The 24499-nt window shown below is 37.3% G+C and overlaps 2 protein-coding genes across 6 annotated transcripts in view; one reads left to right on the top strand and one right to left on the bottom strand.

Annotated features, from left to right (window-relative positions):
- DOCK2 (dedicator of cytokinesis 2) overlaps nt 1-24499 on the bottom strand; it is a 286898-nt gene that overhangs the window by 10644 nt on the left and 251755 nt on the right. Inside the window, exon 64 of the mRNA XM_080554755.1 lies at nt 4173-4219. The gene's annotated coding sequence lies outside the window, so the exon portion shown is untranslated. The remainder of the gene's footprint in view (nt 1-4172; nt 4220-24499) is intronic.
- LOC308177460 (uncharacterized protein) overlaps nt 1-24499 on the top strand; it is a 36569-nt gene that overhangs the window by 2815 nt on the left and 9255 nt on the right. For 2 of the 5 annotated variants that reach the window (XR_013939123.1, XM_080554803.1), the window contains exons 1-3: nt 5861-5945; nt 8728-8963; nt 13128-13314. Coding sequence is in view for 2 of the 5 variants with exons in the window: in XM_080554803.1 (XP_080410929.1) it covers nt 13170-13314 (145 nt within the window). In the remaining 3 variants the exon portion in view is untranslated. Of the gene's footprint in view, nt 1-5860; nt 5946-8727; nt 8964-11047; nt 11657-13127; nt 13315-15253; nt 15359-24499 lie in introns of those variants that run through there. The other 3 variants (XR_013939124.1, XR_013939125.1, XM_080554804.1) reach the window with 3 other exon arrangements.

Here is a 24499-nt window from a genome sequence, read left to right on the forward strand (position 1 = left end):
CTTATTAACAGAAATAAAAGTCAATATTTATGTTAAAAATACTATCAGTGAGGCAGAGGAATTGGATATGTGACAAGTGGAGAAGAAAGTGTACAAATGCAGTAGGTATAACTCTCAACATTCTTCTGACCCAGTAAGGGTCTGAAACTATAAGGTGAATCACATACTGCAGGGGTTGCACCTGCGTGTTGGGTCACTTAGCAGAGGAGGGGACATGGAAAAGAAATACAACAATGGCCTCTGCCTCCCTCTTGCATTTGGCAGCTAGGATCATTAAGCAATAGAGAGATTGTGATTAATATTAGTGAGCTGCAGTTGCCACAGCAAGGGAGTGTGAGGTGGGGACCAACCAAGTGAGCTTCACACAAAATGTGAAAGACTTGGCAAATCCAAATGGGAATAAGGATGAACAAATTGACTTCTCTGTTGCACGTATCATGAAAAATGAAAGATGCCATAGTATTGTTTGGGTTCACAAGGAATTCAATGTGAAAATAAGATGAAATAAGACACAAGAGACCTTTAAATATATGTCTAATCAAACATCAAGTCTGCAAAGGATAAATGGACTCGTTAACATCTCAGAATTAGCTGGCTCATAGGCCAACTAAGTGATGATAATACCATCCTCCAAGTATGCTAGACACCACTGGTGAGCACTAATCAACAGATTAGTTAACAAATTAGTTAACAGATTATTTAACAAATAATTCTACATGTCAAAGTTAAGGTTTCTCTTGAGATTCCTATGCAAACTGAACTGTAAAGACAACAATTACAGTACCTCTCCGCATTATTATTGATCATGTTACCAAAAGTAGGTAAGGAGGTCTTTCTCTCCATTCCTTCACGACACTTAGTTTATAACTAAGAAATAATTAGGTAAAAATTAATGCTAAAGTTATGCTTCACTTCAGGGCTTTTCCTTTCAGATCATTATTACATAAATACTGTTGCTTTCATTTTTTTCTCTAATAAAGTAATTTAAAATATACCAACAAACTACATAAGAAAACAAAACAAAAAACAGCAACAACAATAAAAAAACATACAAACAAGATTTTGGAAGACCATTCCAGGAACCAGTCTGACAGTTGATAATTCTTCTTGTAAACTATAAATGGGTGAAATCTCTTACGACGTTACTGGATTCATTCAGAACCACAGACAAAGTATTTTATGATGAATCAGACATTTAATCACAGCACAGTATCTATAGTTACACGTAATACGCTTTTCTGTGTGTTGTGATATATTAGTGCTGACATTTAACTACAGAAACGTCTCACAAACCTTCTTTATTATGCTAATTTCTCAAGAATGTTGGAAGCTATATAAATCATAAAAAGGATTAGTGTAATTTGGTAGTGGATTGATGCATGCTACAGACTCACACTTCAACAGCATTGCAGTCTAAAGAAATGGTAGGTGCTTCCACTTCCCAGAAGTAACGCAGGAGCTGACTTTAGCTATAAATAAAGGAAGTCAGTCCTAACATTTGAAAATTGTATGAAAAAGAAATAGCACCATATATAAAGTGAGCAAAGTAGAATATGTAATGAGGCTGTCAAGAGTTACTGACAGCTGACTTGTCCTATAAATCCAGGCACACTGAGAAAGCTCTCACCTTAGTCTTTCCCTGCACCTGATACTGGAACTGTGTATCATTCAGTGCACATTAACACATCTGCCAGGATATATGACTCATCAACAATTAGCAATTTGATTGTTATTGTCTAAGCCTTAATGGTATAAGCAGCAAGTGGAAGCACTGTGGACTGAACTGTTTGAATGTTAACTTCCCTGCATCTGAAACTGTCTGCTCTAATACTCCAATGTGGGTAGCAATGCAAGCAATGAAATTATGGGACAGAAACAGTAAGTATGGCAGTCTAACTGTGCCATACTGCCACTGTGACCCTGACACAGGAAAGAAAGAGGTTTAATTTGGTTTAGGATTTAAACTATTTTCAGGGATTTTGCTCCTATGCAAGAAAGGGAATTCATTTATTCTAGTAGCCTGTATTTCTCAAAGCATTCTCACAACAGTGATTATTTCCTCCATGTCTTCAAGAAAGAAGACATCAGTGAATCCAAGCTACCAAAGCCAAAATGAAAGCTCTTTTAAAGCATGGCTACCATCTGAAAAGGAAATAAATAAATAGCACCCCTTCCTACCCAACAATTTGTTCCTTGCCTTAAATTCAGAATTGTCAGACCACTTTATTCATTAATGTAATTTTTTCCTATTTTTTCCTCTGCAAAACCAGCATGTAAACTGGATTCTGTCTCAGCTTGTGCATCATTAATAGGATTAATTACTTTAAGAAAACATTTGTACTGTAGTGTCTCTATTATTCATGTTTTATGAACTGAGAGGAGCTCACTCTAGCTCTTAAATCTCAAGCTGTCATGCACATGACGGTCTTGTTTGAGAGCTGGTGAAGCAAGCAGTCCAGATCCCCAGTGCACAGCTGAGGATACCCATACTTCTATTTGAGTATTAGTTTTACAGATGTGCACTTTGAGAGATCTAACATACACACTTGTGAATATCAAAATGTCACGGAAAATGTTATTTCCTTTCATTCGCAATCTTATCCATCTCTTTCTTTAGCCAGTACTAAAGGTAATTCAGGACATAAGGAAGACACTTCTTATTCTTAGGGGTAATATATTAAATATTCCCTCCAGGAATTAACTCATTAAAAAGGGAAACTGAAATAAAACTTCTGCATGTGAGCTTTCAAAACCAATATAATCAAGAAAAACAGCACAGAACTCCCAGCAAAGGGCACTGTTTTGCTAAGCATCCCTCACCATTTATTTTATACTAATAGAAAATGTTTTTGTACAACTCATTCATTTAATATGAAACGTAATCACACATACATCACAAAAAGGTTGACCCTTTTGTTACTTCTATATGAAGGCAATTATTTTCATTAAAGTGTCTTCTATTCCTCAGTCACCACCTTATCAAGTATAGGACTTGTAGTTTGACTAAATTAAGATATACTTTTTTGTTAAAAAAATAGGTGTAATTTACTTTTCTTGTAAATGCTTGGATGCTTCAGAGAGAAATAGAAGCATATGCAAAGGAGGAACTGTAGAAAGGATTAACTGTCAAGAAATTTGCTGGGAACATTTGCAGGTGTTTAGAGACAAGATTCAATTTAAAGTAGAAGTGCAAGGAAATAACAAATGCAAGGAAATAACAAACTCCTTGTAAGCTGAACAAAAATTAGAAGGTATTCATCTGCTTTGGGCAGTCAAAAAACAAGAGTAAGCACACTTCTGAACCAGTATGCTGCCAAAAAAAAAAAAAAAAAAAAAAGGATTGATTTGAGGATTTTGGTGTTTTCCAGCACTGAGACTGAAGAAAGGAAAACTCTGGTCATTAAAGTGACGTATTATCAAAGCAAGCAGTTACAAAAATGAGAAGCAAGGCATATTTCAAACCAATCCATTCTCATAGACCAGTACAAGATTTGGTATGATTTGTCTAAAAAGTATATGACTACCAAAACTTTGCAAACCTGTAAACATTCTTTCCAAATTAGAACATATGATTCAAGGAGGACAACATAATTGTATTCAACAATATTTTAGGTAGAAGAAAGTTGTTATCAGAAGCAAGCAACGAAAATGCTGTTGAGGAACTGAAGTCTTATGTCACATTTTTCTTACCTTATATTGTCTCTAGTGTTGTGGCTAGTACAGTCAGATCCAGCCTATTCTCCTTTACAGCAGTATTTGTTTCCAGATAAACATCCTCCAGAGGACTTGAGAAGTTTCTGGAAAATGTTTGTCTTATTTTTATGCTACAATTTCTTTCTTTCTTTATGATGTTTCATGGTTGTTTTTCATATATTTTTATGAAGAAATTTGTAAGATATCACTGTATAAAGGCCTACTTCTCTATTTTTTTTTTGTTTTTTAATGAATGAATTTGAGAATTTGGGGTTTACTCTGAAGAAGAATAAATGAACATGTTAAACTAATCAGAGCGCTTCTCCAGTAGGTAAAGCAGACTTCAGAGGTACTTGCCCAGGCAGGAGTAGGGAAATGAACCCTGACCTTAGTTCATGGTTCAAAATATTTTAGTATTTCTAAGCATTTTTGCTTTTGAAACAAGAAAGGTACAATAAGTAAAGCCATTGTCCTCTTACCTCTGCTAGTCTGAGCAGTCAACCAGGATCCTGCAGACCGTTTTGTTCTGGAAGACAAGAATGATGGAATCATGTAATCCTTTGCAAAGACATAATGCAGAAGCAATGTTAGATAGTTTCTTTGCTAACCAGTTCTAATCTACCTCATAGTGTGCTCTAGAGCACTCTCTTCCCTAATCTGCTTTTGTTTTTACGTAGGGCCATACCGCTATAGTTATCCCACTGCCTTTAAGACCTTTCCTGCTTCCTATGACCACTTTGTCCTACTGTTGGACAAGCAAGATTGGCTAGGAAAGAAGGCCAAGTCTTGGATAGGTATCATTTCTTCTTCATGAGGCATAATGGTTCATTTACTTCTGTATTGTGTGCACAGGTGAAGTGACAACTCAGCAGTCTGGAGGGGCTACAAGAGGAAGTGGCTTTTAAAGCTTCTCGAATGGCCAGAATTTGGTCTGGTCTGGGCCTGAAAGACCTAGATCTGGGTGAGGAAACAAGACTGTGGCTATTTACACAAGAGAGAATTACATTTTTAAGGGGTTCTTTCTCTCTTTTTTTTCCTTTCCCTTCCTTCCTTCTCTTCTCTGCTGTACATTTTTAGCATCATGGGGGAAGCAGCCTGGATTTCTCACATCCTCACAATTTAGGATGTTCAGACTAGAAGTTTCATCCACTTTAACAAGAAGCCTCCACAACATATGCACTCAGAGAGTACTTTCCTGGTTTCAAAGTTATGGCAACCCATACAAACCTGTTTCTGAGGTGTGTTCTAATGTAGGGTACGTTGCAGAAGTACTGCCACAAACCAGCGTGAGGGCATGCTGTTAATGCAGTTAAGGCACATTACAGTGAGTGGTTGTTACACTGAGGATTTTTATTCAGCTATGTCTACTTAAATGAACAAATGAAAGAATATTATTTTTTGTTTGTTTATATAGCTCTATTTTCTAGATAGACTCAAAAGAAAATATGCCATATATATATATATTTTAATACTTAGCGACATCCAAATTCCAGAGTATGTTCAAAAGACAACCTCAAAACTTGCAGGAGAAAATCTGTTGTTTCTCAATGATTTCCTTACCTAATATGCTTAGAGACATGCCATGATGTCAATGTGTGACACACTAACTGAGCAACTGCTCTTCATCAGGACTTCTCACTGTACCTCAGTTTCTGTATGCATGTCTGTACCTTTTCAGGAAGAGTGTAATTTCTTTTTCATTGCAAATGGTTTGCCTGGAACAAATACGTGACTTTTACTTTGTAGGCAAGGAATTCTGAGAAGGTCAGTAACAGACAGAATCTCTCTATAAAATGTGACAATCAATAACAGTTTAACCTCTAATCTATATTAACAGACAACCTTTATTTACTGTTTGACTTGTGTAAAGACAAAGACAGGTAATCCAAAAGGAGTAGTCACAATAGAGACGAATGACCTTCTTTTACAAGAATGTAGATACCACTGAGTGAAAACCATTTCAGCTTCAGCATCATGCAAAGGGCTATTTTGCAAAGAAACACTGTGTGTTAGTTGTTGAAACTTTTTTGTGCATTCCCCGAAACAAATGACACTATTCTGAATATATTTTTTTTTTCTGGGCAGTAAATAACGTCTTACATGTTGACAATGCTAATATTATATTTTAAAATATATTTGCATTTGCATTTTTTGTCATTTTTTATTGCATTGTATAAATCCCAGAGCAGGGATCCACTAAGCTCACTTTGAGAAAGCCCTCTTTCTTGGGATAGCATCATGCAATGACACAGGTGATCATATAGCATTTCATTATGGTATACTGGCTGAATCTATGGGAAAGTATTTTCAACAAGATTCGTGGATATGTGTTGGGAGTAAAAGTCAGGAAGGTTAATTTTAAGTGACTTTTAAAAATTGGATTATTCCATACAAATAGTTTTCAAGGGTGAATATTCCTAATGCAAAGTAATCTTAGGATATTCAGTCTAATTAGTGCTTTAAATCTACTAGATAAGGGGATCAATGGGAAGGGAGTAGTAAGAAAATAATTCTGTTGCTACTTGTAATTGTGGGATTTAGCAACGCCACTGTGGCATTGGAGGGACAGAATAAGAAATGATTAGGAAGCATTTATTTTTAGGAAGGTTGTTGCACGTTTTGTGCTCTAGCTAATCAATGTTCCTAATGCATGAAGAGATGCATGTAATTAAGTTGTTTTTACTTATGTTTAGATTTTAGTGATGCATAAGATAGGTAGCTGGAAATTTGCTTTAATCTTAAACCCTGTATCTTTAATTGATAAGTTAATTATTATTTGGAGAAATACTGAACCATGTCTGCTGCAGTTATTTGAATTGTTGATAAAAGTACATTCCTTTAAGAATACCTTACGAGCTCATTTGCTTCATTTTTCTCATTATCATTTTTCTGTAAATGAAAGAATCAATTTCTAGATAACTTTAAAATATTTTTCTTGCTCTTCATACTTTATAAAGTCTATTTATAACACCAAAAGGGAAAAATCTTTTACACATGTAAGCAATTGTAAAGGCAGTCTCATAAGGTTTATTACAGTTGTATTAATGTGGGGGGCAATCCAAATGGTGATGGTAGCAAAACATAAGTTCTAGGACACTTTGTCTTATCTTGGTGGAGGCAGTATGAAAAGAAAACCACCACATTTCTGAGAATGGAAGATTTTCACTTTCTTTTCAACTAGGCAAGGAGGATGACACCACCTTTGTAAATGTACAACGCTATGTGTTTTTCAGACTTAGCCTGCTTAGCAAGAAGTGATCATACATGTCCTTGGCACTGTGTGAAATTTTCTGAAAACAAGGCCTTGCATACACGTTGGTCATCCAAAACGGAATCATCCCAAATTGCTGGTCTTTTACCTCCACTCTTGGCTTTGCAATTTAGCAATTTAGCTTTGTCTCTCACTTTTTCATTATGTGCAGTATTGTGCATATCCATCCTAATCACCTCTTATTACTTGGAACAATGAGGTTGAGTGTAACTCAAAACCTGAATTAAATACAAATCTAGAATGAGAATATCAAGTATCATAGGATTTAGAATGCAAATACCGCGTCCTTAAAGTTAAAACTGACCATAAAGTTTAGTTAAATAATGGTGATGCATAATTGTAAGGACAGGAAAATTCAAGATAGCATTTGTAGCTGAAGCAAGAGACTAATAGGGCGTGTGCACCATGAACACAACATTGAGGTCAAACGCTGGTGCCTTTGTAATCATTTTAACTCACTTTTGGCTAAAGGGTATTTTGGAGGAAACTTATGAGAAGTATGTCCTTTTTGCAGGTCCAGTAGTGTTTTTATTTTTTAAAATATGTCAACACAAATACTCAAATGTTGTTTGTGACTCTAAAAATAGTGAACCATAGGTATGACTAGATATCTGCTCATCAATTACTTTTAGTTGTAGGGGAAAAAAATGGTGGTGCTATTTTCATATTATTTTAATAGGAGGAGGGCTTATGGCAGAAAATACTGCTTTGTACCCAGACAAGAGGATTGTACATACATCTCATAAATATGGAAAATGTATGCCAGGGAAATAAGTGTTCTATTTCAGTTATGCCAAAGAACTTTCTAGTTTATGAAGATTTTGGTAACATAATGCTGCATATAATCTTTATCAGGAAGCACAATGTGAAGTAGTTACTTCTCTTAAATGAACCATTTCTAGCAACTAGGAAGTAAGCACATGAGGCAACGTGTTTCTTCTGTATTAATCCACATGCTTCACTGAAGGTAAATTAAGGTAATTGGAAGCAGACGAGCTGGCGGTGAATGCATTCCTACGGCACAGATTTTGTCACAGTCTCATAACAATTGCAGACAAAAATTTAATTGTTCAGCATATTCAGAATACACAGTAACAGGTCACGACTGAATTCTGCTCTCCTCCAATCTGAAGAGAACCACATATTTGCATTTAAGTGCAAATTCAATGACATTTTGTTTTGCTAAGAAAACTTCCAAGTTATGAAACAAAACTGAGTCAAAGGCATACCGAAAGTGTCGCTTGTTTTAATGCAGAAGTGTCTGAGGTACAGAGCACAGAGAGCAAAGCTAATTTTATCTTGCATTCTCAGCAAAGTAAAGTAGTCCGTACTTCCTTAGTGGGTTTTCAAGTAAGTTTCAGACAGTGAGAGCATTTAAGTTGTGTGCTATTTTCTTCATCAAAAGCATGGGGGTCACTTTTATTCATACCAAATATTCATCCTTTTTTGTTCTGCCACTAGAACAACTTTTGTAGCATGCTTGCTGGTTTTTTTTGCCTGTTTATGTTGGTTCCCACAGACTCATCATTGGTCTAGACAGGGTCATGACAATACAAACTGGCTTTACAGTCCATTGAAAATTAGCCTGAAGATCTAAGGAATAATTTTAATAGGAACTTTTGTGAGAATATCATTACCAATTCAAGTTACTTCTTTCTGGAAATGCAGGCAAGTGCTCTTGCCTAGTTTTATGTATTTAATTTTCCACATTCTTTTTATCCCTGCCTTCCTAATTAAGTGAATTCTTTCACTGTTTTCTCTAGTTTTGCAAGATTCCATAACTTCATGAATCGATGTCTGAGAAGATGATGAACGGGACACAGCAAAACCCGAACAAGCTTCTACCTTATTTCTTGGAGTACTAAGTCTACTATGTTTTTAGCTTCCAAAATTCAAGAAGATGCATCCTGTTCCATAACAAGAGAACCTATCTAAATATCAAAGCCCAGTTTTGCTGAATTCAAAATATACACATTATGTTGTCTGAAAAGACTGAAAGGTATGAATTTTGCACTTGTCAATATAATATTTCCTTAATAATAGATGCATTTTAAATGTCTTTATCATTAGCATACTGGTATTTTCCATTATTTGCATTTGCTAGCAACCTTTTTTGTCCTTCCAGCAAAGAAAGCTAGTACTTATTTACACAAAATAAAGATAGCCTCACTTCGTAAGTTCAATATTTTGGGCAAGCAGTAGTTTACCAGGCCACCATCCAGTCTTAGCAGGAAATAGTCCTAGTGCTGATCACAAGGAGATGACTTGTGGTATCAGCTCATTTTGAGAAGTTTAGCAAACATGTTATCTCTAGCAACAGGTCTGATGCAATGTTTATAAGTTCAATCTGTCCTGTTTTGCCATTGTTGGTGATATGCTTGTTACCAAAACAACCCAAAAGTCTTTTCTTCACCATGACCTTCAGAAGGTCACCTACAAATGATATTTCATCATAATCTAATATTTGAAAAGTGTTTAAAATGTAAAAACATTCTCGTAGATTTAAGACTTTAAATATTACTTACAATGAAGCTTGAACAACTTTACACTGCAGAAAGCTTTTAACTGATAATCTGATCTTAATTTGAACAGGCTCTGTTTTGTCCAAATAATGAATATGCCAAGTTGCATGGTGCATTATCTATGTGACTGTAAAGGCTTATTTAAAATTAAGATTAGATAGACATCTTTACTTGTTTACTTAAGGAAAATCTTACTCCAGCACACCTGAGCCGAGGCTGACTCAAACACAGAGGGAACATTATATGGAGAGGCAATTAGAAGAAAAGAGGAAAAAAATACGCAGCCCATACGATATATTTCTTAAAGATTGTGAAAAAGCATTAGGTTCGCCGGTACTCTTTTAACACTTCATGCATTTTCTGTTTGAAACAGTGTCTTTAAAAAGACACTACTGTGATGCCACGCATGCTTCCCCTCTAATTTCCAATCTTGGGAACTGCCAGTTCAAATTAGTTCTTTCTAATCTGACATTACTGGCACCAGAACAGATTTGCAGGCTACAGTGATTCCTATAGCACCTCTTTGACAACGAGGGGTTCTTTGCTTACATGTCACCATCTACAACCTCATAAGAAATGCAGCTGATGTAAAGGAAAGTGCATCCAGCTCCGTAAGTTTTAGCTGAGTTAGATCAGTGGGACTAATGTTAGGACTAATGTTAGAAGCAATGTTTCTGTACTCCTTTTTCTTCAATTAAAGTTAGAAGCTGTAACTGAATACGCACAGCAAGAAGACCTGATTGATAAGCAAGTACGATTTGCAGTCATTTTCAGAGAAAGCTACACTTCAAATTCATCAGTGTTATATACACACTGAATATTATAAGGAAATCCACAACTACTCCTCTCATGCCTCAGTGCAGTAAGAACAAATAAGAAGCATGTGGAAAGTACTCCATGCCAGATCTTCTCAGCTATTTTTCAAACTACCTCCATAGACAGAAAATTCTTTCCAAGACAGTTTTTCTGAATTGTGCAGATATTTTCTTTGGTTCTTAATATTTTTGCTTGTGGTTAAGGCATGGAATTAAAGTCCTGGGGTACTTCCTTCCTTACTTTACTAGCAGTATATGCATAAACGATTAAGGGAGAACATAAAACAATTTCTATTCACTATATATGTCATCTTTCATCATTTTTGTCTCAGCTATCTAAAAAGTAGATGGTCCAGGTCAATGTATAAACCAACAGAACTAAACCCCATATCTGGTATCTGAAGGAGCTGGAGTTGTGCCACTTCAGAAGAAACAATATACAGTAGCAGAATGAAACCAAGCGAAACAAAATGATCCGCTGCCAAGAAACAGAATTTGAGATGACAAATTGTGTACCTTAATATTCTTATTAATTACAGTTATCCAAGGATTACTGTAGCAATGTAAAATATGTTATCTTAAAGCCATAAAAACATTTGCATAAGAAATTTTACTAAAGTAATACTGGCTGCTAAAAAGCCCATAATGTCTATGGACACCTGCTATTACTAAGACCTCCAAAACCTGTGACAAGCCCAAGTAATCTTTGTTAAATCTGCTTAAGTTGTACTATGTTTTCATTTCAGGTGCACACAGCTTCGTAAATGTACACTTCTACAAGAACTGGTGCTGAAAGTGAATTTTGTTCTCACAGAACCTCTGTATAAGATTTCATCAAAAATTGTATTTGGCTCTGTTGAGATCAAATTTCTTCTTGTTTACATCTCTCCAATTCTGAGACAGAAACAACTTACTACTAGTTAATAATACAGTAATGCTTTACGTTTGATTTGTTTCATACTCTGATCCATTCCTCTAGTTTGGACATAAAGTGTGCAAAGATAGAAAGATATTATTTGTAAATTATAACGAGAGAATATGCAAGTCTTGGATGAAATTTCACTTTGGCCATCATCTTTAATAATAAAACTGTGCCTCTCATCATGTTCAGTACCAACTCAGGAGAAAGTGTGTCCTTACTGAATGATCGTGTGTCCTCTCTGAACCACATGCAAGTGTCCTTACTGAATCACCAAAGTTATTTCCCGTTTCTTTGCAATTTTCCAGACCTACCTTGTTTAGCCTGAAATCAGACAGTGTCAGAGTTCAAGGTCACATGGCTTCAGGCAAAATAAACTTGAGCTAGTTGTTGAGCTGCATGTTATGTATAATTTTTTTTATTTTGTTTTATTTTTTTTTTAAAAAAAGAGTAGTATATAAAACAGGATAGGTCATAGATGCAGAGTTTACAGCTGCTGCTTTTGTTTACTGATGCATATTTGTACCACATACAAAAGCTTGAGTGTTCCTGATAATAGTTAAGGCTGTAACATGTTATATCAGGGAAATAAGACACTGACAGAGGTCAGCAGGAGATAATGGATGAAATGTAACACACAGAAACAAAGCTCCTACTTAAATGCATGCAGGTGCTTAGGTTTCAGAACTCAGATGTTTCACCAGGATAACAGCAGAAATTAAAAAGAAGTATGCACGAGCATTATCCCCATTTAATGTTAATTTCACGGCAATGAATGGAAAACTAGGAAATGTATGATAGCATTTTCCATTTACTTCTAGAAGCTAAAAAAAAAGAATGAAAAGTACATAAATCTCAACATCAGCTCTATGATGTTTTTTGCATGTGAGATGTGTTAGCAAGTTTACACTTGGAATATCTTGTGATGCACAGAAAGGCCAAAAAACTCTTCTCTAGAGGTTATAAGGAAAATGTAATCAGGAGCATACTTGGCTTATAAAGTTATACATTGTTCTGTCTGTGTATACATTATCTCAAATAAACAAATTTCTGAAGAACCAATCTGCCAAAGAGACAGACTATAAGGTATTTTTGAAAAAATATCTACCCATTTGTTATCAGTTCTTATCATGTCCCTAGTTCTGAGAGTTCTTTCAGAAATTTTGCTCATAATGTAGCTATGTATGTTTGCAATAGTATTAAAATTTGTCCCAGAACCGTGGATGTGTCACAGTCTATTCCTTTGAAAATAACTCATATATCTGTATTATGAAAAGCAGAATATTGCAGCTGGAAAGGTCTCTGGCTCCTGAGTATTTACCCTAGATGTTAGGTATGTTTGTACAGTCTGGGTTGTGACAGCTATATTCTTGTAGATACCATATTTGCATACAAGGAGTGATGCTGTCCACAGTTGTTTCTAATATAATTTAGAATAAAAAAGAATGAAAATAAATAAATAAAACATCATGTCCTCCTGCAGGACAGAAAGGAGTAAGCCCTAAAACAAGGTATAAAGAGAAAGGGATCCAATTTTGTATCTTTGGTTTAAATGCTCCCTGTCAGGCACGGACCCTTACCACAACATTCCTACCACTTCTGCTCTTAGTGTCTCACCTGCCCTATCCCTTTCTCCATCCACCCCCCCCCTTTTTTTTATTTTGTTATACGTGGCAGTTTCTACAGGAATTGTTTCAGATGATAGATATTATCCTATGAAAAGTACAAGATTCTCTTTTGATAATTAGCAGCACAAATGTCACTGTGTTTGGATAAACTATGGTAGTACACGGTCCCTGTTGAGCTTTTTCTCTTCTGACAGACACTGAGGTCTCCAGTCCTGAAAGAGACCCTAATAGTGGGAGTCCAGCTTCTGTGATAGTACATAACACCATTTTTTGTTTCAGGGAAGGACCTTCCATGAAAAATAGGTAACTACGTAGCTGTGGATGATTCCAGACAACCACAGTCGACGTTGGGACAACAATAGAGAAGCACCACTAGGGAAAATTCTGATGAGCTGGAAGATCTTTCCATGTTTAACCTGGCAAGCAAAGGTTGAAACAAACAGAAGTATATTTATATATCCAGCAGGTAGGAGGAAGAGCCATATAAACCTAAGGAGAATGTTTGCTTAAAAGTAATAGGGCATAATAAGGTCATGCATTTAAACTGGAAATTAGAAGAAGGTATGTGAAATTCAAACAAAGGGCTAAGGACTCTAGCAGATATAGGGTGGGTGAAGATCTTACCAGCTTTAAGATGGAGCCTGAGCATGATGTGGCTGGCTGCTGTAGAGTGGGGCTAGACAGGGCCCATTAAAGTGATCTGACACTGCTTGAATCTCAGAGGTAGGCAAGCTGTGCACCTGGAACATCAGGACTGTAGGATGGCCTTTTAGGGCCTGGGACACCTCCTCTGCACCCCCATTTAACAGTTCGGGGCTTCTTTTCAGAAACCCCTCTTCTCAATTTGGCATCCTCATATGGGTACACAGCCTCACAGGCGCACTTTGGCCAGGTGACTCAGCACCATTCATCACCATGCATTTGAATTTTCCATGTGTAGCTAGATGAAAGCTGTGTGATATGCACAGTGTTTTACAACTCCTCATAGTCTTGGTCTTAAATAAAGCTTGCCAACGCACATTTTATGAGCAATATCATTACCTATCTAAGGTACCACTTGGTGCTCTACGTACCTCAGTACTGCTCTGTGCTCACAAGTATGAATGCCCATCACAAAACTTGGAGGGTTTGTTTCTTGGTTTCTGTGTGACATTTTGCTTTTTGCCTTTTACTTACGTAGCAGTGGGAATTTAGTTCCAGGTTTTGACGTATCCTGTTGAGTATATTTTTAATAGTGTGTAGCAAGATGTGTTGAACATAATTTATGTAGCCCTAGTCTTATGTTAAATGCTGCAGAATCAGGCAGAAAGTCAAATCCTACCCCCAAAACTTCTGCAGTTTACAGTGGGACAGATGTAGCCCAAATGTAATGGGGAAGGGTAGACCGTCCTGCTAAAATTATGCAACAGAAGTGGAACTAATAAAAGGTTCAGGGTGCATTTTTATGCCCACTGTGTCCCGTATTCTCCTCTTGAAAGTGATGTCAGTGCTATAAAGAAAAAGGGACTCACAGCTCTAATGCCCCTTAACTTCCTTTCCTTTTTATCTATTACTCCCCTCTCCAGTAAACAGACCTTTAAAAAGGGAGCACAGGAAAACATCACAAAAGAGAATGTGAGGCAGCTGTACAAAAGTCTTTTCCCTATTCGGTATTTTTTGGCTGTACTTGTGCATTGATATCCTAGGGCATGAGGACATGATAGTATTTTCAGTTTGCAAGTCTCTATGAAATTACGTACAACACAAATGAAAAGGAATACTGTATCAGGCAGGAAAGAAGCTGAAGAGGCATAATGCCTTGAGGAAGAAAGCATATCTATTCTTCCTTACAGAAAGGAAAGAGATTATACTCAGTTAAGCTCTCTCCACATAAAGACAGTTTCATTTGTCAGAAATGACCGTGTCAGTAAGTAGGATTCATTTTCAAAAAGAAACTTACTTTTTTTTTTTTGTGTGTGTGTGTGTGTGTGTCATCAGTCCTGCTTCTCAAATTATTTCTAATTACATTATTCCATACATGAAATAAATTTTTTTTTTTTTTCCTTCCATGGTTGCTAGCCATGGTGTTCATGTATTTCCTGATCTGGAAGTATGTACTTAATAATTGGAAAAAGTGAATGTAAATGTTTGGTTTTCAACCAGGCAAACTGTGAAAAAAGAACTTCTTTTTCATAGTCAACTGTAAACACTTCCAGCTCACTTTTTATTCATATTCTTCTAATTTGTAGTGATGTTTATTCATCAAATGTGCCAATCATTACAGAGAGAATAGAAGAATACTTGACAATATGTATGAGGAAGCACAGTACTTGGGGCCTGGAAGTTTTGCATATAAAAATACTGGCTTTGAAGCATCTGTATCTACCCTTGAACAAATAAATACATTGACCGTTGCCTATTTTCAGGGATTTTAGAAGAGGCCAGAGAAGGACATTGGTTTTCCCATGTAAGACAGCAAAAGGAGCTTTATATGATATTAAAAATAAGTACTTCTCCTATGCTTAGTAGCACTAGTGTCTGGAATGGTGGTGGTTCTGAGGTGCGCTGGCATTACGCATTCTAAGGGTATTTGCTCAGTGAAGTACAACTACTAATTTATAATGCAAATTCATTTTGGCATGCTCTTACAACTGCCAGTAATTCCCACCCTCATTGCCAACAAATTATTGTCTGCAAGCATGGCAGCCAGTCTGAAACAAGTTTCACCACACCTTGCACTGACCAAGTCCCAATCATACTGACTCAACCAAGGCTTGAAATGAACCTTTAGGGAGATGCAGCAAATATTCTAAAACTAGATGGACAGAAGGAAACCTTTGCCTTTAGTTAAGGCAGTAGGAGTTCTGTGAAACTTTCTGTTGCTAGAAATTGCTGCCTGCTTGCTTCTGCTTGTTCTAGCTGCTATCATTCATCTTCTCTGGGAACCCCTTGCAATGGCATAGGCACTGTGGAGCAGAAGGAGAGAAGACAGATGGCTAAAACATCTCTTCATACCCTGCCAAATCCAAGCCTTTCAGTTGTGTAGGAACACGTGGGACCTTTTGTTCCATTCTGTTTGTCTCTGCTGAACACACTGTACTATAAATTGATTCCCAGACCAATAAATGAAAAACAAGAAATTAGGCAACCTACTTCACTGCATGGCATTCCCACCATTGTCCATCTAGTCTCACGTTATGCAATTAAAGAGCGACTATTACATATTACACAGAACATCTGTAGCAGCTTTCCTTTTTTTAAAGTGTTAAAAAAAGCCAACTATCAAAAGTGATTTCTGTCATACAGTCTTCCTCCTCTGTGCTTATACTTTGCATATGCATTACAACGCTTCTTGTAACCACTTGCAGCCCTTATTCAGCCGATCTAGGCACATTTAGTTCTCTTAAGCAATCATTTCTAATGAGACAACACAGTTGGAAGAAACTGTAAAAAAAAAATAACAAATAAATCAGGGTGCAAAACCTCTGCAGTAGTGGACATTAGTCACTGTATGACAGTAACAAGACCAAATTCTTGCAGGAGTGCTGGACAATGCCAGAGTACTAGAAACATGATTCCTCGCATTTGTCGCTTCTGTGTTCAAATCTAAATAGAAAAAAATTTCTAACTGAACAACCCTATCAGGCTTTACTCCCAATCACTAGCACTTCTGCTCATGATCCTCTAAATATTCAAAGTGAGGGTGGAGAAATTAAGACAGACTTCTGCAAGGACTTGCATGCCCAGTTCCTTTTGGACATCCAAAACACAGAAAAGGCTTTGAAGTGGACATGTCTAATCTACTTATTTCCATAAGAAACAGATTTTCATTAAAATGTCTTTTTCTCCCCAGTAACAGCCTAAAAAAAAAAAAAAATCAAAACATATATTATGCAACCTCAAGAGGGCAGCATGGTATTTCAAGAATCACCTTAACACAAAGGTAGTAATGCCTTAATAGCAGGCTGTAATGACAGCATTGAATAATTAAGATTATTGTAAACTGTAATTATAAATAAATAAATAGGCATGAAAAGAGAGAAGCCCATGGCAGTAACACTAGCTCACCTGTGTTGCTTCTGTCCATGTATGTCCATGCATGACTCTCAGTAGCAGATGACGCAGGGTTGCAGTTTGCAGATGTTTGTCCTCTGTGCTGTACCAGTTACAACAGCATAGCCTTCCCTGCCTGTCCTTGCTTAACCAATACCCACTATAAGCAACCTGTTAAAAACTGTGATAACACTGGTTTTAGTGCAAAGGATAGCCTTGGTCTGTGATAATGAATTTGTTGCCCGCAATTGGTAATAATTCTGCTCAGGCTTTCAAATGGTACATAGGAGTTTAGGATTATAGCAACACTGAGTGCAGGGTGATCTCATGATTATTTGAATACAGTTGCCTTTTATGGCACTGCATTATATCATCCTTTCATAAAAGTATTATATTCCGACTTGAAATTAGATAATTTCTTCCCTTTTACTACTTCTCTCGGAAGAGTATTTCAGACTTTCTTAGCTCTAATGAACCTTACGTGAAATTGCACTGCAGATTTATTCTTAGCCAATTTATGTTTCGGTTCCTGTGCCAACACTATCTGCTAGCTGCAACATTGCCTCTGTTTTGCTTAATTAAACATGTTGTTGTCTTTTATGCTATGACCAAAGCCTACAATTCCTTGATCATCTTAGTAGCACTTTTCTCTGCCTGTTCACCTTTTAATCTCCCTCCTTGAACACTGATGATACATAATAATTACAGTCCAAATGAGAAATCCCCAGATCACTGGCCTTAAAACTTCTACATGCCTACTGGAAATCCATCATGGCACCATGTGCCTTTTATACACCGATGGGTTAGGGATGGCAACATTAATGTGTATTCTGGAGACTTGGAGAAAGAATAAAACTGAGCAGTTATGTGCAAGTACAATCTCCAATTCTGCCATTGCAGTGCATCAACGGCCAAATCAAAAAGGACTCTGTCTCAGGTAACCCATTTTAGAAAAGAATTATGGGTTATGATACTCACCCATGCAACTATATAACCCATACTACAGCTACAAAATGATATAGAACAGAAACCACATGCCATAATAGCACATTCTTCAGCTCACTGAAGTAGTCTATCTGCTGTAAGTCTCACAGTGACACGTCCAAGGATAACTAAGAGGTTCAGTTAAGCAAAATTACTTGAACAGGGATTACTGACAATACATTACCTGCTGCCAGGCAGATACTGCATTTTGACTTATCACAATTGTGAATAGAAAATGTATTATTAGAAAAACAATAAAAAAGTACAACAAACCTTGATCATCATTTATTTATGCAATGAAGACTACCATCATCTCTGATCTTGACTCAGATTCTACATATTAAAAACAGTGGGCTGTCCTAGAAACCACTGCATCATTTTCTTCATTTTCATTTCATGAGGTAACATTAGGTTGCCACATCAAGTTCTACCTCCCTGTTTGGCCTCATTGGTGATATTGGTGATATTTCCATTCCAACTAATACTGTGTATATTAAATACTCATATTAATTATAAAACCAAACTGGGGGGAAAAAATCATGAAGTTCCTATGAAATTCGTTTTTCATAGAATGTGACTTTCAGAACATGCTTCTATTAGGAAGCGTAAAATTCTTTCAACAATTAATGGATTTTAATGCTGATACTATTATTGTGTTTTCACCATTTCTTTATATATTACTGGTGTCACAGAATGGTTTAGGTTGGAAGGGACCTCTGGAGGTCATCTAGTCCAGCTCCCCTGCTCAGGCAGGGCCACCTAGAGCAGGTTGCCAAGAACTGTATCCAGACAACTTCTGAATAGCTCTAGGGATGGAGATTCCGTATACTGGTATATCACTGTATAACTCAGTGCTTCATGTATTATGATAATTTATTATTTCTATTACATTTCCTAAAATAAATCCTCTCTCACTCCTGTCCTGGTTTTGGTTAAACCACAACAACTCCAAAAGAATTCCTTCTGGAATTGTTCTTGAAATCAGTATAATAAATCTCATCATAAATCCTGTTTACTGAAGAGAACCTTTTCTAACAGCATGTTTATGACCTCTGCTTCTCAACATCTTTTTCACAATCGCAGTATATTGCAAAATAAATACTCTTTTCTAACACCAATGTTATTCTCAAAACAAAGGACACTTTTTTGCACCAGCTAACATCCGATACTTTAAAACTGTCAGGTTGCTAGACCCTGCAAAAATCAGAACTTTGAACAACTAAAAAGCTGAATTTCTACTCAGGTAAAAAACAAAAACACGTTTTAAAAAACAACCAAGCCTTTCATAACCGTCAATTTGGCCGAAATGCATAATTAGCTCTCTCACAATTAGGTATTACCAGCATCCACAGGAGAAACATAGGAAGAAACCACATGAGACACGCTGGATAGTTCTGTTCTGCAGAAATTAAATGCATTGTAAAGGCAGTATCTGCTCCTACATCCTTTTTGTTAATACAAGATTCACACTTCAGATGTGTTTTTAAATGTGGTCCAGGTGGGTTAACTGTGGATTCCTCATCCTGTGTTTCTGCTTCTCCTTTGAATCTTGCCCTGGCACTCATTTAACACCACAGTGAGCCAGTTTGTGGAGTTAATCTGGCAAAAAACAATTTTGCCAGCTGGTTAAATAACCAGCTAGTTACTTGGTGGGCTTTCTACAGCTTCAACTGTCTGGCTATATGTGGACTTAGACAAGCACTTTGCCAATGTGAGGGAAGCATCTGGAGTGCTCAGCAGGAAGGCAGACACCTTCTTTGCAGCAGCAGATTGCAGTTAGATTTTGGGGTGCATTAAAACACCCCTCTCTCTGCAGGTGGTGCAAACAACCATTGCAGGCTGCAAGCCAGAGAAATTCAGAAACATTTGGCTCCTATTGAACTCAACAGCAGTAGTGAATGAATACCCTGCACTTTAAACATGGCAGTCATAGACTACAGATTTTTTTTTTTTGATCTATAAGAATTCTAGCAAGACTATGGACTCAAGTAATCCAGCAAAAATTTAATAACATTCCCCAGAATCAAAGATGGGGAAAAGTATTGAACAGGTTTAAAATTCTTTTCATGGATTGGCTTCAGTGAGCAAGTAGAATGATAAATAGTATACACAAAAAACATTCTGCATTTATCTAACTCCTAATAATTTAAGATGTTTACCCCTGTCCCACTGCTGCACCATGTAAACCGATCAGTCAATGATTCAATGGATGAACAAATGCTGAAAACAACGGAAGACTTGTGGGATAGAAGAAAGTAGTGCCCTGTTACCCTCCCCAAGACTTGAGCAATTTGTCTTGCAAATACAGTTAATTTTCATCTAATCCATTACTTACACTTCAAATATGCCAGTTTTCTAGTGGTGAATGGGCGACTGGTGAATGGGCCACTTACTAGCGTTTTTTATATATATATATATTTTTTTTTTTTCCTGAGCCAATTTAATTGGGAAAATATATTTCCCTTCAAATGAAAGGCAAGTCTATGGATCTGGGTTCTGCCATTTGTCTTTCATTCTACCAACTAGGAGAACAACACAGCAAGCAAATAATAGATTATATTCTGTGTTTATTTTGTTAAGGAACAATACAAAGGATTCTGTAGCCAGTTCTAGAACAGTCTCTGCTTAATCAGACTTCTTATTTGCTCTTTTCTTTTACTCTCATCATCTGCTCTGCACATAAGCCAAATGCATACTTGTATATTACCCTGGCTGAAAAACAGTTTGAAATGGTACAATCTCAAAGAGATCAGCTGAAAATCTTCACTATTCCCATCTTCACAGACATTTTTAAACCACATTTAAAAGTGATGTGGTTGTCAATATTTTTAAATATCCTTGTGTACATAAAATAATGATCTTTAAAATCATCTAAATGAAAAAAAGAAAAAGTCAGATTGTTTTCTTTGAGTTTCTGAAAGGAGAGAGATACCAGTCTGACTAAACTGGGTAAATTCTATGGATATAACTTTGATTTTCCACACTGCTGCATGTGTGTATATTTCAGAATAACGTACATTACTCATTCAGAGCCATTTTGTGGCTGGGTTGGGGATGAGCTTTGCTCCAGGGGAAGGAGAGCTGCCACATTTGTTGGCCATACGCTCAGATCTAGCATTCAGTTTTCCCACTGCCTGTGAACATGAAATAATACATTGTGAAACAACACATTATCAAGGGTATCTGGGATTGCACAGCATCCTAAACACAGTAAGTTTCATTTAGTCCTTGACCTTGGCACAGTGAAGCTGGATACCAATTCCATCCATAGTGAAACACAGGGAGTTCCACAAAATACAGAATATGAAAAAGGGTTCAAAAAAGTGGTGGCAGATATAATATCTCCATCATTCTATGTAATATAGCAGCTAGCCACAGTTGACACAAAAGAAAATGGAATAGCAAGGGACTCTTCTGATGTACTTTGCTGAACAGATGGATGGATTGCAGACTCATTTTGTCTATCAGAACCTATCACTACCTCTTCTCTTTCTAAGTAGGAATTTGTCCTGCTTTCCTAAGGTTTATCGGGGGAATCTGTTACAGGACTTCAGCATTTACAGTAACAGACCTGATTAGATGCTCCTGATTTTACAAGGTTTCTACATCTAATAGATGGTTTGATGTGAAATTAAGCAAAAACAAACAAACAAACAAACAAACAAAACCCTTCCAGACTGAATCACCTTACAGGCAAAAAGAGAAAACATACCAATGATTGAAAATAGGAGCTATACTTTCATGACTGACCTACGCTGCTCTGTAATCCAAGGGGGCTCTGCAATGGCATATTTTCTATGAATTTAAAAGTAGGAAGTCTAGATGCCTGGATCACTGATTCTTTCTGATAATGTTTAATATACTGCTTTTTCTAATGGATGGCCTGTACAGAAGCAACCTACAGCCTTGTTGTCATTTAGCACCCTGTCTTCTCACAGAATTCTGATTCAGAGATCCATTCTCTTTCAAAGATGAGTGCACTTGCATCTAAAGATTAGCCCTGGCAACTTTTTTCTTGTTGAGAAAGAAAAAGAGAAAAAGTAACAGACTGTGACTCTTGGGAATAAATCACTAGGTCACACATTCAGTGCTAGAACAGCTCCTCTGGTATGACTACATGAAGCTGGGGAAGATTCAACTGTAAAGAATGTTTCCACTATTTTTTTTTTTTTGGCTGATTTCTGTATTTTGTTGTGGTGGTTTCACCCTGATAGACAGTTTAACTCCACAACAACCACGCTTTCACTCCCCTCTCCCAGCTGCTGTTGCATTTTTCCTTTCTTAAATGTGCTCTCCCAGAGGCCCACTCAGCATCACTCACCAGCTTGGCTCTGGCCAGTGGCAATTCCCTTTGGAGCAGCTGGAGCAGGCTCTGCTCTGACATGGGGCTGTTGCTGGGCTCTGCTCACAGAGGCCACCCCTGCAGCCCCCCTGCTCCCAAAACCTTGCCACATAAACCCAATACATTCATCTGCTCAGGTACCTGGCAATAGTCAATAACAAAAAGAAAGGACACAGACAGGATGCCTTTTGCACACATGCAATTACATTATGGTAGTAAAAAAGCATAGGGGTGAGACACTCAGTACTGGATACTGTTTGTATTTATCCTGTTGGGAAGTCTGCATACCATGAGTTTAGTCCTGCTATTCTTTGACTCCCCCACCTCCTCTTTAGTCAGATTCAGGGTATATATCCACTTTCTGTTTGACGAGGCAGGGTTAGTGAGGTTGTCAAGAGGCAGGTTCTGGCTCCCTGAATCTCTTCCCTAAGACCCAACCCTACAGAATGCTAAAGAAGATGGAGATCTGCTTTGACACTTGCCAGATGGCAAAGCTTAAAACTGCATCCTCTGAAAAGAAATAGCAGAAAGACACAGCTCTAGTTACATTCTTCTCCATCCCCAATGCATATGCTGCACCACAATTAGTTTTCTGGGGACTGGATACACATTGAGCCATCTCAGCTGGAGAGCCCTAAGTGTTGTATGGTCAACTTGTACTGTTTCTAACCCACACTGGGAGCAGAGCAGAGCAAAATCAGCACCTTGTATTCATGCTTCATTCCAAGTGCCTGGAACGTACATCCCTCGCCCTAACCCTGAGCTTTACATAACTGGAGTGTTCACTTCGTTAGCATTTAGTGGGTTTTCCACGAGATTATTTATTACCTTCAGAAAAAGAAAAGGAGCATCACTGGGTCTTAAATTCACTGGAAAAGCATTACATAATTGACCCAACGAGAAAAAAAATTTTGCACTTACGTAGATATTACATTTTTTCCTTAATATATCCAAATATGCTCTGATCTGAGGGTTCAGCTTAGTCATTTTCTGGTATCTGCTAAATTCTGTTAAAATCCTTGTGGTAGAACTGGGTAAAATTAAGTCATAAACAGAAGATATATATGATGAACAACATCTTCGTCTGGAAAAGATAGCAAACAGCATTTGCAACCTGTCCTCCTAGATCTGAAAATAATATCTTAGCCCCAAGCACTCAGGTTGTGAGAACACGTTGGAAAGGGAGATGGAGAAAGGTAGGCTGCAAAACAAAGATCACAGGGCAAAATAATAGAGTAAGAAAAATGATGTAGGAGTCCAGTTTGTTAACATGTGTTAAGATTTCTATCATCATTCTGATGTTAATAATTGACATGAAATACAGTGAGAGTTAGATAACAGCAGAAATGCTCATGCCAGGAACCCATTTCATTTTCCAGTGGTGTGAGGCACTGGGCAATGGGGAAATGCATAACCGCATTTCAGAGATGATCTTGCTTCACTGCATTACATCTTGAGGAATTTTATACTGTCTAGAAAGAGATTTCTGTTTGTGGCAGGTAATAGGAGGTATTCTTTTTAGAGCAGAGAGTGGAAAAAGAACAGGATGTGAATTTTGTTTGTGGAAGTGAGGAATTAATAGCAAAGCCTTGAGTCAGGTATAAGCTGGGTGGTTATTGTGCAAGCCTCATCACACAGTGCTGCCATCTCACCCCAATTTATGACCTGGAACATAGCAAATTTTACGGCTTTTAGCTGGGACTGCAAGTTGTACCAATGTGTACAACGATTTTATAAATCCAAGGGAAAGAGGTAAAAGCTCCAAAGTTCTTTTGCTCTTTAAGCTAGCTCAGGTGTAAGCTGGACAAAATCTGATGACACACAGCACCACCTGAGCCTGCAAATCACATGCCAACATTAGAGTACACAGTTTAAATCCAGTCATTCCATATTGCCTGAACTCAGAATGCACATGCAAGCCAAGATTTGTTCTCTACCACAAGCAAGTACAAGTAAATGAGTAGGAACAGCTTTAGCATGGTTACAGTTTGTGTTTACATGTGGATAGGCCACATTTTAATTTTTCACCATCACACCCGATAGGGGTAGCATTTGTAATGACTCACAGAGAACCAGAAAATCTCAGCCAGCACAGGCTGCTGAGATCAGTGGCCTCTATGACCAGCTTGCCAGCCCCAAGAATTCACGAGAGAGGGGGCATTCAGGCTTTCACTTCTCTTTACACTGCCAGAGTCCATGCTTTCTGGTTCATACCACCAAAAGCCAGCTTAAACCAGAGGTGAATCTACTACATGATATAACAAACGGCTGTTGCTCTTATTTGCCCTGTATG

This window comes from Anser brachyrhynchus (assembly GCF_964034855.1).
Source record: "Anser brachyrhynchus genome assembly, chromosome: 14".
In the NCBI taxonomy this organism is placed as follows: domain Eukaryota; kingdom Metazoa; phylum Chordata; class Aves; order Anseriformes; family Anatidae; genus Anser; species Anser brachyrhynchus.